Source organism: Hemicordylus capensis, chromosome 1, assembly GCF_027244095.1.
Source record: "Hemicordylus capensis ecotype Gifberg chromosome 1, rHemCap1.1.pri, whole genome shotgun sequence".
Classification (NCBI taxonomy): Eukaryota; Metazoa; Chordata; class Lepidosauria; order Squamata; family Cordylidae; genus Hemicordylus; species Hemicordylus capensis.
In genome coordinates this window covers 159,195,111-159,211,321 of record NC_069657.1, presented here as the reverse complement: position 1 = coordinate 159,211,321, position 16,211 = coordinate 159,195,111, and the positions used below count along the sequence as shown (strand labels likewise).

General features: G+C 42.5%; 1 protein-coding gene across 3 annotated transcripts in view; it reads right to left on the bottom strand.

Moving 5' to 3' along the window:
- Positions 1 to 15,840, bottom strand: part of SLC15A2 (solute carrier family 15 member 2) — a 128,429-nt gene extending 112,589 nt beyond the window's left edge. Inside the window, exons 1-3 of one of the 3 annotated variants that reach the window (XM_053283550.1) lie at positions 15,590 to 15,840; positions 4,492 to 4,538; positions 538 to 625 (exon numbers count right to left, since the gene is read on the bottom strand). In XM_053283550.1, the coding sequence (XP_053139525.1) occupies positions 538 to 625; positions 4,492 to 4,538; positions 15,590 to 15,635 (181 nt within the window). In that variant the 5' untranslated portion in view covers positions 15,636 to 15,840. Of the gene's footprint in view, positions 1 to 537; positions 626 to 4,491; positions 4,695 to 15,589 lie in introns of those variants that run through there. The other 2 variants (XM_053283561.1, XM_053283542.1) reach the window with 2 other exon arrangements.
- Between the last annotated feature and the right edge of the window lie 371 nt (positions 15,841 to 16,211).

Below are 16,211 nucleotides of genomic sequence, written 5' to 3'. Positions count from 1 at the left end.
AAATAGTAAAGTTCCATTAATACTTAATGTAGAATTGGGGTTATTGCTTTTGTTTACTGGAAGTAATACAAAATTTGATAATAGCATTCTGTTAAGGTTTTTTGTTTTGGCAGCACAAGGATTAATTGCCCATAACTGGAAAACTGCTGAAAATTTGGATATCACTAACTGGTACAAAATAATATGGGAATATATGCTTGAGAAGTTTATTTCAGCTCAATGTAATAATATTCAACAAAAGTTAAATAGATATGATTTCAAGCTAGTATGGAAACCTGTTATAGATACTATTGAGGTAAACAGGGTTTATTATAACCCAAGTAAGATTTTGGTTGAAATGATCAGGAAGATGATGGATTTAAATATCAAAAATATGTAATTGTGATTGATATACCTGCTAAATATGGTTATACCAATTGTACATATTGTAAATGTTTAATTTTTTTATTCCCCCCTCCTATTTTGCTGTACCACCAATGTATTATTCATCTTAAATAATAATAATAATAATTTTTTAAAAAAAGATATATCACACACCTTTCATGCCATAGTAGGAGAAACGCTCGCAAAACTCATTCACCACAATGAAGGCGATGCTGAGAGGGTAATTTGTACCACATATTTTCTAAAGAAGCAAACCAAAAAGAGGCATATCACGTGAAAACCTGTCCTTGTATCATGCCTACCATTAACATAAAATCCCAGTACCAAATATGCATACTATACTTCAAAATCTAAAAGAGATAGGTGTCCCTGGTGAAGGGATTCAAGGGAAACACAAAACTTACACTAAATAAAGGCTTGTCTCAGAAAGAGATTGACAAAACACTGAAAGAATGTCAAATGGAGGTGAATAAGCTTGCATACATTTGTTCTCTGTATACATTTTCCAGCTATAGCAGACATTCTACATGGCTTTGTACATTCTCTGGAAGTGCTGAAACAGGAAATCCAATTGAGAGTCCAGGGTTATATGCAAAGTGGGGGATGGCCAAGAATCTCCCCCATGGGAAGATGCATGGCCACTTGATAAAGAGACAGTTTGTGTGAGGGGAAGCTGTTGCAAGCAAATAAACTTTGTATGTGTATCGAAAGACATTGCTGGAGCAAGCTGAGTGCAGTGCTCGAATTACAGGGGGTTCAAAGCAGTCTCAGATACCTTACCTTCGTGATGTTTCCCTTAGCTATAGTTACTTTTTAAAGAATGCTACAGGGGACATTATTTAGCTGCAATGGAAAGGAGTTAGGGATGGGGCTTGTGAGTGTCATTAAATGTACTGCTACCTCTTCCTCCATAATTTGAGCATTGGGTGAATACCTATAGTTTTCCAGAATGTTCCTTTTATTCCACTTAGCCGTCAGTTCTAATCAAGAAACACATTCCAACACATGTGTGTCCTCTCTGTCTAAGTATCCACCGAGTGACCATGAAAATGTGCTACCATAAGAATGAAATCAGGAAATCATAATTTCAGTGTGAGTAGGACTCGACTCTGCAGACATAAAATGCCAAAGAATTATTACATGGCTGAAAACATAGTAACACTAATATGGTTTTCAGTGCCAAACCCTTACTTTTGTCCTCAACTTTGAGAGGCTTCACTGTACAACAAGAAAACAATGCTAGCTGGCATTTCCCCCAGAGTGCATCAATTTGTGGTGTTATCTCAGGACATTTAGATGCAGCAGCATCTACAGAGAAACATAAACCTATTTGACAAATCTGAACACTGTAATAAGGTACAACATTGAGACTTGCAGTTAGGGTTGCCAGCTAGGGACTTTATAAAGGACATGCAAGTATTTTGGAGTCCAAATGGCTCCCCCACCCCATTAGGAGGAATAGAGACTATTCTTGGAACAAACAACTTTTTTTCGCATGTGTTGTGGTGCCCGAAGTTCTGGGGAGCAGCTGGAACATTTTGTTCATTCTGCACACTTTGTTCTCATGAGCAGCTTCTCTTCCTCTGTCTCCTTCCCCTTCCTGCTGACCATCTATCCAATGAGGAAGCCAGAGAGGAGGTTCTGCTTTCGTGGCAGGTTGCAGAGCCACGTGATTCAGGAGCACGGATCGGTGAGCCTGGCAGGTGCAGCTTGCTTCCTACATGTGGTGGTGGCGACAGCGAGAAGTTGGCAGCTCATTAACTAACTTTACTCAGCAGTTAGCTAACTAACTGTACTCAGTTAGCAGCTACCCCTGCTGAGTAAAAAGGCACCCTTTAAAGTGCTTGCAGAGAGGCGGGCTTGGCAACTAGCTGGCTGTTCTGCCTTGAGCCAAGAGCAGGCGCGGCCCGTGAACGCGCCTCCAGGGGCGGGGCAGGCGGCTTCTTTAAGTGTAAACAGAGCTGGTGCTCCGTGCTGCCCATCAGACCCTGCAGCGGGAATCGCCTCCACCAATCACCAGGCTCCCACAGAGGCAACCCCCCCAGCAGCGGCCAGGTTAGGGGTGGAGGCAATTCCCCGCCGTGGGGGCTGCTGGGTGGCATGAAGCACCAGCTCCGTTTACACTTAAAGATGCCACCCACCCCCCACCCAGGGGCGCGTTCACAGGCCACATATGGCCAAGAGGTGAAGCTGGCCTGACTGGGGAGAGCAGGCTGGGTGACCTGTGGAGGAGGAGGCGGAGGAGGAGAGGTGGTGGTGGAGGTGGTGGAGGAGGACAGAGGACTGTGTGTGTGGTAAACCTAACCAGGAGATGAATTTACAATTAAGAAGCAGGGGCCTTGAGAACTGGACAGCAGACTGAGCAGACATAAAGCTCACCTGGTCATCCGCTTCACAGTGGTGAGCTGTATTTCTTCAATTATCCAATTTCTATCAAATTTCTATCAAATTATCCAATTTCTATCAAAATATGCATATATAATACCAATAAACACATGCAAATTTTATGCAAAGTAGAGCTTTTTTTTGTCAAAAAGTGTCCTGTTTCCTTCCTTCCTTTTTCTTTTCTTTTCTTTTTTTGTGGGGGTGGAAGATAGCAGCTTTATTTATTCACCATCTGGACCTGGCAACCCTACTTGCACTTCTTCAGTTGATGCTGTAATGGTACTTAGAAGGAGAACCTTCTTGGGAAATATGCTTAGTCCCTTACAGACATTCAAGTTAACATATGTACTGGGGAGCAGGATCATAGTGACCCAACCTGTATGCATCTGTTTAAATCAGTGTAGGGAGCTCCTGCATGTACCACTGTAAGCATGAAAGCTTTGCTCCTAGAGGTGTGTATTCATTTTGGAACAAATTAAATCTAATGAGGCCCATTCAGTTCAGGTTCCATTCCTTCCCAAACTAACATGGCAGTCCACAAATGGTCATAAATAAGTACGGAGAGGATACATTTTCAGAACCCCATTCAATGCCCATCTGTTTTCATTTTGTTTTAATTAATTATTGTTTTAACTGATATTTTTGCCACTCCTTGTGTTGGCAGTGGCAGGAAGTACCATTTAAAGCTGCCTGCTGATGGACAACATCTTGAATACCAATGACAGCCCTCGGATGTAGCAGCACCCCAGGGTGAAAAAATGATGACCGCCATGAAAGGATGATGGCCATAGTCACCATTTTCTCATGTCAGTGGCAATTTGTCTTACCTTCATGAGCCCAGGATGACACTAGTGCTGCTCCGAATGGGTGAACAAAAGGAAAGTGGGGGAGGGGGAGAAATGTAGGTGAATTCTGGAGGTTGGCCAAGCTTTATTTATTTGAAATGTTGTCAGTTAATTGTATTTACAAAATCACTACTTTTAATTAGTTGAGTGGCTAAGTGATCCCTTGCTATCTTGCCCCAATATCTAGCCCATTTCTTTTTGTTAAAAAACAACAGCACCAATATTACCCCTTCTTCTCCCGCTGCACCAGTACACAAATATAGCACTAAGAATAGAATCTGTGTCTTAACCATCTAGAAATAATAATAATAATAATAATAAATTCAATTTCTATAAGGCCCAAAAACTCACATGTTGGGCAAAGGGAATTAAGAAAAAAGCTTCTGTGAAGTGGCACTAGCCCAAATCAAATTTTTGTTACTGTCCTGAATTTGGGAGCTGCTTTTAAAATAAAGACGCAAGATATGGGCCCACAACTTCCCTATCTGCATATACCATTCTTCGTTTCTTCAAAAGAGAAAATTATCAGAATTTTCCAGGAAACCCCCACCCCAAGAAATATAGTAGTAATTCATGCTGGTCACTGACTGAAATAAAGATTTTTTATTATTATTATTATAGTAGTAATTCCCCGTTTTATTACTATTCCCATTGATTTATTTCCCCCTTCGTCTGAGCTGCCTTTTTAATAGATCAATCAGGTTAGCAAGAGAGGATTTCATTTTGAACTTTAAATGCTAATTCCAACCCTAGGCAAGAAACGGTGTTTGTCTGTCTGAGGCCAAACACAACAGGGAAGAGCAAGAACAACAAGCTCTGAAGAATTTTTCCAGGGAAGCTAGAAGAATTGAAAAACCAAGTTAGAGGTAATACTTACCGGAGATTTTTTCTCAGGAGGGCAAACTCCTTTTGGAGGATTATCTCCTGCAGGAATAAAAGCATTTTTAGATACTTTTTCCGGTAAGAGAGCCATCCTGTTTTTTCAATTTGCCTCATGCAACTTTGCTGCCGTGGTGAGTTGGCTGGGAAGATTTCCAACCGTGTGGCTTGAAGTTTAGTTCAGATTTAAGTTAACCCTGATTGTGCACATATCTGTGCCGTGCTGAGGCTGGAGGATAGTGGAACTAGAAAGAACAAGAACAAAGTTAAACTGGACTGAGTAAGCTATCCTTAAATCAGTAAAGTCACAGGGCTGTCATCAGCACCTGTGGGCAGGGTTGTGTGTGGTTTCTATGACACACTTCAGGTACTGGAAGTACCCTAAAGCTGAGTCAAGCGAGATGAAGATTGAACAATAATCCCTGTTCCAAATGCCGAAACTCATAATCAGGTGTAAGGTTTGTGGCTTTGGGCCATCTCTGCTATAATAGTAGGCTTATTCTGCAGGAACCACAGGCATCCCTGCCTATTTGAAACTAGCTGGTTGAAGCAAAAGGAACACACTGAATACACAAGGTAAATGATCTCCGTGTGGCATCCATTTAGATTTCCACCACTCATTTACTTTTTAGATTCTTGCCCTTTAAAATCTCCAGTAGCTCGCTAATAAACTGTTTCCTAATAAACAGATGCTAAGGGAAGAGCAGAACATAAGGTTAATAACTAAATACATATAATAACTATTAAGAGCTGCCAGCATTCTTTTTAAAATCCCTCTTAATAAGCTGTTATCTGTACTGGTACCTATGATACCTGTATAGGTAAATTACCTGTATAAGTAATATCCTCATACACTCCTTAGCAGAGGTGGGAGTAGTGCACACAGAGCTTCTTTATCACTGCTTTTGTGTTTTGTGGGAGGCTGCAAATTAGGCTGTTTACACCCTGCACTATTTCATGGGCTGAGAGTGGATAACAACTATAACATATGCTCCAACTATTAACCATGGGCAGCCCCTACATTCTGAAACCCATTGCTGGTAAATCACTGTCCCTATTTTATTACTTTAAAGAAAAGGTGTGGGGTTAAATGTTTTAGCATGTGTTTCTTGACACATCTGTAGCATGCATTGGCGGGGCGGGGGGGCAGTATCCCTGTACACTTTTAAAATGAATGCAGGCACAGCCATTCACACTAAAACATGTACCTGTGTACAGACATCCATACACTTGTATAAAATAATGTCTGAATAGAGACTATGGATCCAGCATATAGGAGGTGGAGTTGAGTTTTCAGCAATGGGTAATCAGGGGGCAGGGGATATTTTATATGTAAAGTGAGGTGTTACACATGTGTCCCTGTTTTAATTTGTAAAATACTGGAGGGCATGCCATATTGTCCCCAACCCACCCCCAATATATCCCTGTTTCTGAAGGACGTATGACCTAAACACATAAGAAAGAAAGAAAGAAAGAAAGAATAAGCAGCCCAGTCCTGCATGTCTTAACTCCCCACAACATTCAGATATCATTCTCCATATTACCCCTTCCCCCACCACAAATAAATTCCCATTCCCATCCCTCACTTCTACTCGCAGAACATAGAGCCCTGAGGGAGAAGGATTAAAACACAAAGAAAGGAAATTTTAAGGTTCTTCTAATATTTTTCAGTAAACCAACTACTTGTTTTTACTTGGGAGGGAGTTTGTATAAGGCTCAAGGATAATGCTGCAAAAGAAAACCACTGCTGTTAAACTACTAATAAGCCCACTAGCATTTATTTTATCCAAAACCCCACAAACCTTGTGTATGCTGTATGATATACTTTATAAAATTTTCCCGAAAGATGTTTTTTATTCCAGTTAAATATTTTGTTGTCATTGCCTCTACAGCTATGTCTGCCACAGAAAGGTTTGTCAAAATCAGTTGAGAGCTGGTTTAGTGTAATGGCTATGGGTGAAAGCTGGGAGCCAGGAAGTTCCATGCCAGGGGCTTAGCTAGGGGAGAGGGGGCCTGTGTTCCCCCTCTCCCTGGGAGGGCTGGAGCTGGAGGGTCCTCAGGTTGAGCCGGAGGGCACCGGGTTCTTTCAACCCATCCGCTCAGTTATAGCTACACCCCTGGTTCCTACTTTGAATTTTGCCTCAGGCCATAAATTAACTAGGCAGCCTTTAAAAAGCCTCTATCTTTCAGCCTCAACCTCCCATATTGCAGCCCAAAAGGGTTGTGGTGAAGGGGATTGAAAGTATGTTTCTGAAATGCCTTGTTTGAACCATCTAAATCACTAAATGAATTATGAAGAAGATAGTCATAGTGGCAGCAACAATGACAAAGTGAAGGGATGGTGTAAACATTCATGTTACTCCGTATAATATCATCTCCTGGATGGGTAGCATCGTCTTTCATTCAAGTGGGCAATTTGAATGTTCCTGTTGTGCACTGCCTCTTTAAGAGGCAAGGCCAGGAGTCTTCAGGATGAGACAGACCATGGAGATGAATAAGGAGGAATAGGAGGAAACTATTTCACTTTCCACAGAGGTCTCTATGAGTGGTTGAGCCTGTGTGATTTCCTCAGGGGCATGAACAGTCTTAGGCCAAGATGGAGCATTAATCAGAGGCATTTCTCAGTTATTAAGTTGTACTGTTATTTCTCCTGTCCATATGTTTTTGCCCTGGGCTTTTCCCATTGAACTGTAAGCAACAAATAGCTGAGTAAGGAAAAGTCTACTGTTCTCGTACAATCAAATTTGGCAATGAGGATGGAATATATCTGATGGAGAAACAGACCAAAACTGTGAGAACAGCATTCTGAGAGCAGACTGGTTTTTGTTTTTGTTCTTGTTTCTTCTTCATATTGCTGCTGTGATTAAAACAGCTGCACTGGGCCATACTGAAGAATTTGACATTAATCAGATGACAATGTGAGAACTAGCAACTTGTTTCTTTTATGCTGAATGGCTATATTATTACCAGGAAGCCAATAAAACAGAAGGCATAGAACAGAAGCATGCCATCCTGACCATCTCTGGGGCAAAAAAAACATTCACTGGTGTTTGTTCCCTTATTGCATCTGCCCCATCAAATATGAAGATCTACCCTGAAATAGTTACTCTGCTAAAAGCACATTCCCATCCATGGCCATTGGTTCAGAGGCAGTCCTTTCATGAGGCAAGGTGCGGTGGACTGGTTGCCACAAGCAGTGAATGAGTGGGGCACCAGTGAGGCAGCAAGATACCTCCTGCCTCCCCCCACCACCCAAACAACTCTTCACTGAGTGATGGCACAGCCATCACTCAGCAAGAGCTGCTCCTCTCCTGCTGACCCCCACCTTCTCCCCTCCTCTTCATCACCACTACTCATGTGCTGCTGGACTGATAATGAGGAGTGGAAGGAAGTGGAAGAGGGAATAAGGAAATGCATTAGAGTATCTACAGTACTCTAGTGCTCTTTCCATAATTCCTCATGTGCTTCCTTCCAAGGGAGGAGGCTGAGAGAGGAGACACATTAAACATCTCATGCTGCAAAGGAGGAGATAAGAACAAAGACAGCAGATGTGGGAGTGTACATGTTGGCACACTCAGTTTAGCAATGGTGGTGGATATTGCTGCCACCACGGGGGGGGGGGAGGGGGTGGCATTTGGCACCCTGCCTCATATTCAAAGATGTCTTGAGCCATCACTTCATCTATTACCCTACAGTTCATCAATAAACCAATAAAAGCATAAAAGCATCACAGTCTGTGTGGCAAAACTCTGTCATCTTGCTGAATTTTGTGGATTTAGTGATCTCCTGGATAGCCTGCTCGAGAGATGTATCTAGGCTGGGGCAGGCAGGGCATGTGCCCTGGGCGCCACCTGAAGGGGGGCGCCATTTAAATTTTTTTTTAAAAAAAAAATGGCTGCTGAAAACAAAATGGCCACCGCACATGCTGAAATGACCTCTGCAAGGCCCTAGGCCATGCCAGGCCTTGTAGAGGCCATTTAAGTATGCACAGTGGCCATTTTGTTTTTGGCGGCCATTTAAAAAATATATTATTATTTTTAAAAATGGCCACCGCAAATGCTCAAATGGTCCCTGCGAGGCCCTAGGCCTTGCCAGGCCTCACAGAGGCCATTTGAGTATGTGTGGCAGCCTCCAAAATGGCCACCATGCCAATCTTTGCAGGCCTGAACAGGCCTGAAAATCAGCCCAGGACGGGCTGAGGCAGTGAATTAAGAGGCCAGTGGGGGGAGGGGAAACCTTTGCAGACCCCACCCCCAATGGCCTTTAGGAAGCCCCCCAAAGGGGCTGCAGGTCAAAAAAATTTTTTAAAAACTAATATAATATGTCACTGTACACATATTCAGTTTGGCACTATGTACGGAGAATCAGGGCTTGTGAATACTGAGCTGAAGCTTATGAGCTAGGATTGTATTCATTTGCTCTTACTTTGCTTCTTGTGATAAGTGAGTTAAATGTGATGTCTTAATAATATGACTATTAATAGTGAGTTTGTCTTTGAATCAGTGTGAAATCCTTAGTATTAAGGCCCACTGGAAATTTCTTGCCTCTTTCTCTCATTTTAACTGTCTTTCTGAAATACTAGAATAATTTCCAAGCAGTGCCACAATTAACTCTGCATATCCTTTAATTATTTGCAGAGTGTCTGTGAAAAGTCAAATTCTCCATTTATTTTTAAAACTTATGTAATAGTGATGCTACAGTGCATAGTAGAGAATTAGACAGGCACTTCTGTTTAGTTTACCAAGTACACCTCCACATAGTATTTGGGTATTTCATGAGCCCCAGCATACTGAAATTTGTAGTTTTCCAGCATTTTTTGGTCTGGCTACGTCCACTGCTAAATAGTTTTTGAAATATTAAAAGATTAACGAGCTTGACTTGTATTTTTCAGATGATATTATGGTAAAGTTATCTGAAAGATGGGTGTTGGATGTCTGGACAAGGGGCGCAATTTCAGTGCTTGCCCTAGGCGCTAGTTTCCCTAGATACACCTCTGGCCTGCTCTGTGACTGCCTCATCTGCAGGATTAAAGAAAAAGCAATCCAGTGCTGCATTCTCTCTGAACCAAACTGACTTTCACAATTGCAGGGCAACAAGCATCAGCAACTGAAGGAGCCTTCCATAATGTAAAAGAAATTTGACTCAGACCTCACCAATGTCTATACACTCCCAAAGAATTGAGAAGTGGATCATGGGCCCATAAAGAGGTTTATACCATCAATAAGATCACATAAACCAAATAATGCACATGCATTCTTAAGTTGTGGGGGGCAACCTCAATGAAGGGAATGCAGGTTTAGGAATGCTGAGGATCATACCTGCAAAAAGAAAGGTCACACTGAGAGAGTCCATCTCTATTATTGCCTGTCTTATCGGGATTTGTGGGGTGAACTGTTATCTCCCTTACTACATAATTTTCCGGGTCACTCTAATGAATTCTGTGTGTCTTGGTTATAGGCTGACCAATTTACAAGGAGTCACCCGCAACATTGCTAAGTTTTGTGCTGCTTCTTATAGATTACAATAAGTAGTAGTAAAGGATACCCCCAATCAGTAGATATTGTATGTAGGTGATAAGTGTAATTTTTAGAAAGATTATTTTATGAGGGGTTTTTTTAATGCAAAGCAATGTTTAAAGTTGATATTAAAATAGTCATAGACCGAAACAAAGAAATTGATTGAGAGAGTCTGACAGACAAGGGTTGTAAGTTATTGTTTGTTTGTTTGTTTGTTTGATTGATTGTTTAAAATATGTCTGTATCACTTCTCCCATCATAAATTTTTCTACAAAGTGGTTTACAACATAAAGTCAGGAAATCCACATGTAAAAGAAAAAGATAAGAAACAGCCACAAGCAAAAAAATCATGTTAAAAATCAGCCAAGTGGTCAGCATCAAGAATTAAAATCCAACAGAAATAAAAAGGGGGTTAAAACCAGCCAACATGGGGGCCTATTGAATTACTCTCAGGCTGGGAATTCCATAGGCACAATGCCACGACAGAGAAGTCCCTTGGTTGCTGCCAAATTACTTTCAGTTAGTGGCAGACAGGACAATAGGATGATCTAAGGGTCCTATGATGATCTAAGGGTGTGAACAAGTTAGAAGCATCCCCTGAGAACTACAAAATTTTCCTTTGTTCAAAATGTTCATGCTGTGGAGAGTGCTATCTTGGAAAAGGATTAGAGCTGTAGAAATAAGTGATCAGAAATACAAAATGGAAGTTGACTCTGGATCTGGAGTTTGTATGCATCATAGATGGAAACACTTCTTCATTATTTCCAACTAGGGGTGTGCACGAACCAGTTCCAGCAGTTCGGTTCGAATTCAAGACAAACTTGAACTGGACCACCTGACTGCGAGCCAGTTTGAAACAAACTGGCCCCTAGTTTCGTCCGAGTATCAAATTGGGCTGATCCAGTTCGGAACCTGTTTGGCAGATCAAGGGGGCATGTCTGTAAAAGGGAATCCTGTGAGGATTCCCCTATACAAGCAAGGTAGAAACCCTGCTTACCTAAAAAAAAAAAAAAAAGCCCAAATAGGTGCAGGTGAAAGGACACCTGTAGTCCAAGGAGGGCGGTGGTGGCAACACAGCTCCACCTCTCCAAACTGGGCCCGGTGCTCCAGTGTGGCCTGGTTCCTGCTTCCACGCATGTGTGGAGGCTGGAACCGGGCTGAGCTGGAGCACCGGTCCCAGGCTGGAGAGGAGGAGCTGCATTACCACTGTCCTCCTCAGACTACAGGTGGCCTCTCGCCCGCCTCTATAAGGATTTTATTTTAGGTGAGCAGGTCTCCCCCACTGCTTGTAAAGAGTAATCCTCACCAGATTCTCCCTTACAGGTATACCCTCAAACTGCTGAACCCCCTTTTGGGGGGGTCCAGTCCAGTTTGAACCTGAACCAGTCAAACCTAGTCAGTTCTGCACACCCCTATTTCCAATATCTCCTTTCTAATTTAATGAAACCAAATTGTCATTTTTAGGACTACAGTGGATACATTGTTCATATCTTTACTATGGATGGAGGCTGCCTCTCATTAGGAATATGCACGGAACTGCGGCTGGGCAGTTTGGAAGGGCCGGGTTTGGTGTTTTAAGGGCAAGTGGAAGGTGCACTTACCTCTCCCACCGCTTTTCACTCACCGGCGTCATTTTTTCTTAAAAACCTTTGGGGTAGCAGTGTACCTCTCTGCTGCCCCGTTGCCCTCTTCAGCCAGAAGTAGCGGGCGCACGCATGCCCAGTACTTCCGGTCACTTCTGGATGAGGAGGGCAACGAGGCAGGAGGGAGGTACACTGCGCCCCAAAGGTTTTTAAGAAAATACGATGCTGGTGGGAGAAAAGTGGGGGTTGGGTTAAGTACACCCTCCCCCCGTCCTTAAAGCATCAACTCCTGGGGCCTTCGAACTTCGAACCGGCCCCATGTTCAAACCTGTTGGGAGGCCCATAAAAGGACCTCCGAACAAGTCCATGCACACTCCTACATCTCATAGTAATGAAAGGGAATCACAAAAGTATTCTGGAGATGAACTAGCTCACACCCCTGAGAATCAATGTCCAAGTCACACATATGTTCTTCAAAAAGAGATTGAAAAAACTAACACATCAGTTTCCGCACATAATCACAGATATTCTAGGAGTTAAGAAAGGTCTACTTATGACCTTCCAAGTGGATTCTGTTAATAACACCCATCTTTATGAAGGCTTGAGATGCACCCAGAGATTTATGTGGAACTAGTTAATCCCACTACACAAGGATTTATGAGGCCAGTTGTGCACACAAACTGGCCCACACCTATTGTTCCTGACTTGACCCCTAATGCAGGTTCAGGTTGTTGCCTCTGTTGGGATTACAAATCTACCGTAAATAAGGCACTAAAGTAGAACCCATAGCTGGTGCCTACCATTGACCAGTGTGTCTGTTCTCACAGGAAGGAAGGGGTTTTTTTGGCCACATTTGAACTCATACAAGCTTAACAGCAATTGATACCAGCTGACAATGTTGTGATGCTTGAATCATTATCACACATTGAGGAGCCTTCCATGTGAAATGCCTCCCATTTGGAATTTCAAGGGGTTTTGTGGCAGTTTATGGAAACACTGCTAGCAGGAATTGCAAGGTTTTGACTAGTTTTGATGAAGGGTTAACCATCCCATCTGAGTGACTAACTGAATAATAGGTTAGCTCAGCACAAGACAAACTGGCCTGCTGCCAAACACCACCATCCTTAGGTTGTCATCTTTCTACACCACAAAAGCCTTGAATGCTGGGTACACAGCCTCGCATGTAAAATCTGGTTTCCCTCTCTCCTCTCCTAAGCCCTCTCTTATGCTGTCTGTGAGGTAAAACTTAACAGATTAAAAAAGCCAAACCTGGCAGGAGTTCCCAATATTTGTTACTAAACAGGAATCCAGGACACAATGAAATCCTTATTCTTGGGCTGTGTGAAGGATAAACCCCATTTATTTGACTCTTAGAGGAGCCTTGGACAATATTTAAGGTAATTAACAAAGTAAATAATTTATTTGATTTTACTAATAGTCCACTTTACTAATATTATTTGCGTTTAAAAGCTTACAAATTAGGGGCAGGGTCTATCCCCTCCTCATATATAGCTCCATGCACATCATTTTGCACTTGTGTAAATGGATCCCTATAGGGATTCTGCTTAGCCGTTATCCCATCCTTCAGCTAAGTGTACTTTGTGCAGGGCACACTATGGTGTACTTTGCCATGATCAAGAACATGTTCCTATCCCTTGTACACCTTGTGTAAAGGTATCTAGGGGCCGCCTGCTTTCCAGAGTCTCAATAGGCATACTATTTTCACCAAGAGGATGAACTGCCTATGACCCTGTAGAGGAGGGTCCACTAACTCTACATATGTGAGGCATGAAAGGACATCCCATAACAGGGGTGGATGCATTCCAGGGAAGAAGATCCCTTTCTTCCAACTGTTTATTCTGGCCCTCGAACAAGGTCTCCATTGATCTTTATATTTGCACTGAAAGCATCCAAATTTAAAAAGCCATTCGCTTCTTCTAAAACTGGAATGGCCCAATTGGTTCTCTCCCAGATGGAGCTACATATTATGCTTGACATGGCGATGCCATCAAAATTTTTAAAAAACAACAGCCCTGTGTCAAGTTCTCTTCATTCTCTCCCATAATGTTTAGGTACTCTTCCTCATGTATTCTAATCTTGTACATTTATTTAACTCACATCATAGGCTGTTGTTGCCAAGGTTGGGGAAACTCAAGAGGGGATGGACTATTTTATTTTATTTTATTTTACATTTATATCCCACATTTATGCCCTATAATGTATTACTTATGCACTATTTTGATTCAATAAATAAATAAATATTATTAAAACTATTCCATAGTTAACGCAAAATAAAAACTGTCTGTTTTTAAGTTACTGCCCTTTGTCATTCCAGCTTAAACCTTACAAGGTCCTCTGTGGGGGTCCTGTTCCACAGCCTGACACTGAGTGAAGCCTGCTTGTCAGGCGTATGGACAACCTCCAGACTATGCCTATGTTATTGCCTCCAGACTATGAAATGCATTCCCAAAGAAATTCCACACTCTTCCATAGCTCCCAGTTTTCAATAAATGCTACAACATCCTACAGTTAGGCCTTTAGATATTAGCCTGATTTTTCTTCTGTCTTTTCTTTTTTTGCTTCCTTGTTTTAGCTGGCCGGATTTGCTAATTACACTCTGTCATTGTGATCTGAATTGATTTTTGTTGCTGTTATTGTATTGTTCTTTATTTTGATTTTATATTGCTTATATTCTGTTTTTATCTGTTGTATTTATCTGTTGTAACCCTGAGGTTATTTTTAATGAGAGGTGGTATATAAATATATATGTGTGTCAGCATTCCTGGTGGGGGGGAGGAATTCTCCAAGGCAAACCTACTGCCCTCCAGCACTAAATTTTAGGCGTGGGCATGGCCTCAGAGCTGGGGAAGGAGGGAAGTCCATTCACTCCCTTCTTCTCCTATCAGCGGGAGCAAAAAGGTCTGAGCACCTCTCCGGGAGACAGTCAGACCAACAAGCCCATCCCGTCTGATCTCCTTATCCTCGGCAGCCCCTGGCTTAAATAGAGCCCTGCATTTCAGACACTCCTCCCCCACTTCCAACCTGCTCCATCTTCCCTGGCTGGGCAGGTGTAGTGGCCAGACAACCCCTGGCTTCCAAAAGGGAGTTGTTCTCTACCTCCACTCCCTTCCTTAATATCCCTGCACCCATTTTCATCTGTGGAGTTCATATTGTTGCTCTTCCTTCTCCACCAAGCTGCTGTCTCCTGGGCTGTCCCCGCCCATCCCCTGCCAGCTGTTGCACGTCTTTCTGAATCCTCCCTGACTCCTGAGAGAGAATTACTGGTGTTGCCTTGGCGTTTGGAGCCTCCGGCTTCTCTTGGCACCCTGCCGTTTGGCTGGGTACACAACCCCGTCTCGTGGGGGAGGATAGGAACTCCAGACAATATAAATAAACCCAAATCCAAAGCTTTGGGTAAGAGACATGCCAAAAACCAGTTGTCAGGCTTATAGCAGAGCCCAGACAAAGCTCAGGCATACCAAGCACCAAATATCACATCAATCCAACAGGTCACAGTTGAAGAACATGCAACATATGGACTCCCAAGTGACTGGCCCCAGTTAATCATTCCTTCATTGCATGCAATCTAGGGAAGTGGAGAAATTATTTAAAGTGGAAATTATCTCTGAATTTCAGGGTTTTCAGGGTTCTCCCAAGGAGAAACTGAAATTCTTTCAGAAATTCCTGTTTCCTCCCAAGGAAAATTTTTGGAGCATATTGGCAGATGGTTTCTCCACATCCCAGTCATATGTCCTGAACCAGCATTTCAGTGTGGATGCAGAAGCTTCAATGCGCACCCCAAAACTTCCATTTCCACAAAGAAGAGCAACTCCACCACACACACTAAAGGATGAGCAAGCAGAAGTGCCCCCTCCGTCAAAGTCAGTGGGGAAACTACAGCTCTATATGCACCTTGGAGCACACAAGGAGTACAGATTCATGGGCATCATATCTTCAGTTTTCTAGGGAGGAGGGAAAGCCTAAAATAATCACCAACCTTGTTGCTTCTTTTTTCTTCCGTTTGTGTTTTCCCTCTCAGCCATTTCTGAAATTTCCTTTGCACAATGCAAATCCAACTGTGTGCTGGCAAAAGATATTCACTGAGACATCCTGACTGTCTCTGATTAAATCTTGTTAATATTTTACATTACTGTTTTGGCCTCTTCTCTACCTACAAAAACAGTAGATGCAAACTCCGTACCCTCTCTCTTCAGCTAAAGTTTTTCTCTAAAGATTAGCTGCAGTTACTTATTCTCAGTTTGGCTGAATGAAAGAGCATGCACAGACATTTGCGTTTAAATGTAGCCTATTGATTTTTTTTAAAAAACCACTTGATATGCTTTTGAGAGTTGCAGTTCTTCAAAAAAATCTCTATTAGTTACAGCAGTGATGCTTGTTCAAAGGGGTTGGGGGGTATTATTGAGGAAACAGGATGTTTGCTCCAGTTTAATTAGGCCTAACTCATTGCCTGGCATAAATGGCCACCATCTCCTTGGTTTGAATGGAATGATGCCATCTTACACCAGCCGGGAATCAGATTCTTACTGTGTCCATGTGACACTTGTTAATGCTGAAAGAGGAGACAAGCTTCTTTCAGTCTTCCTAACAGGCTGGCTTTT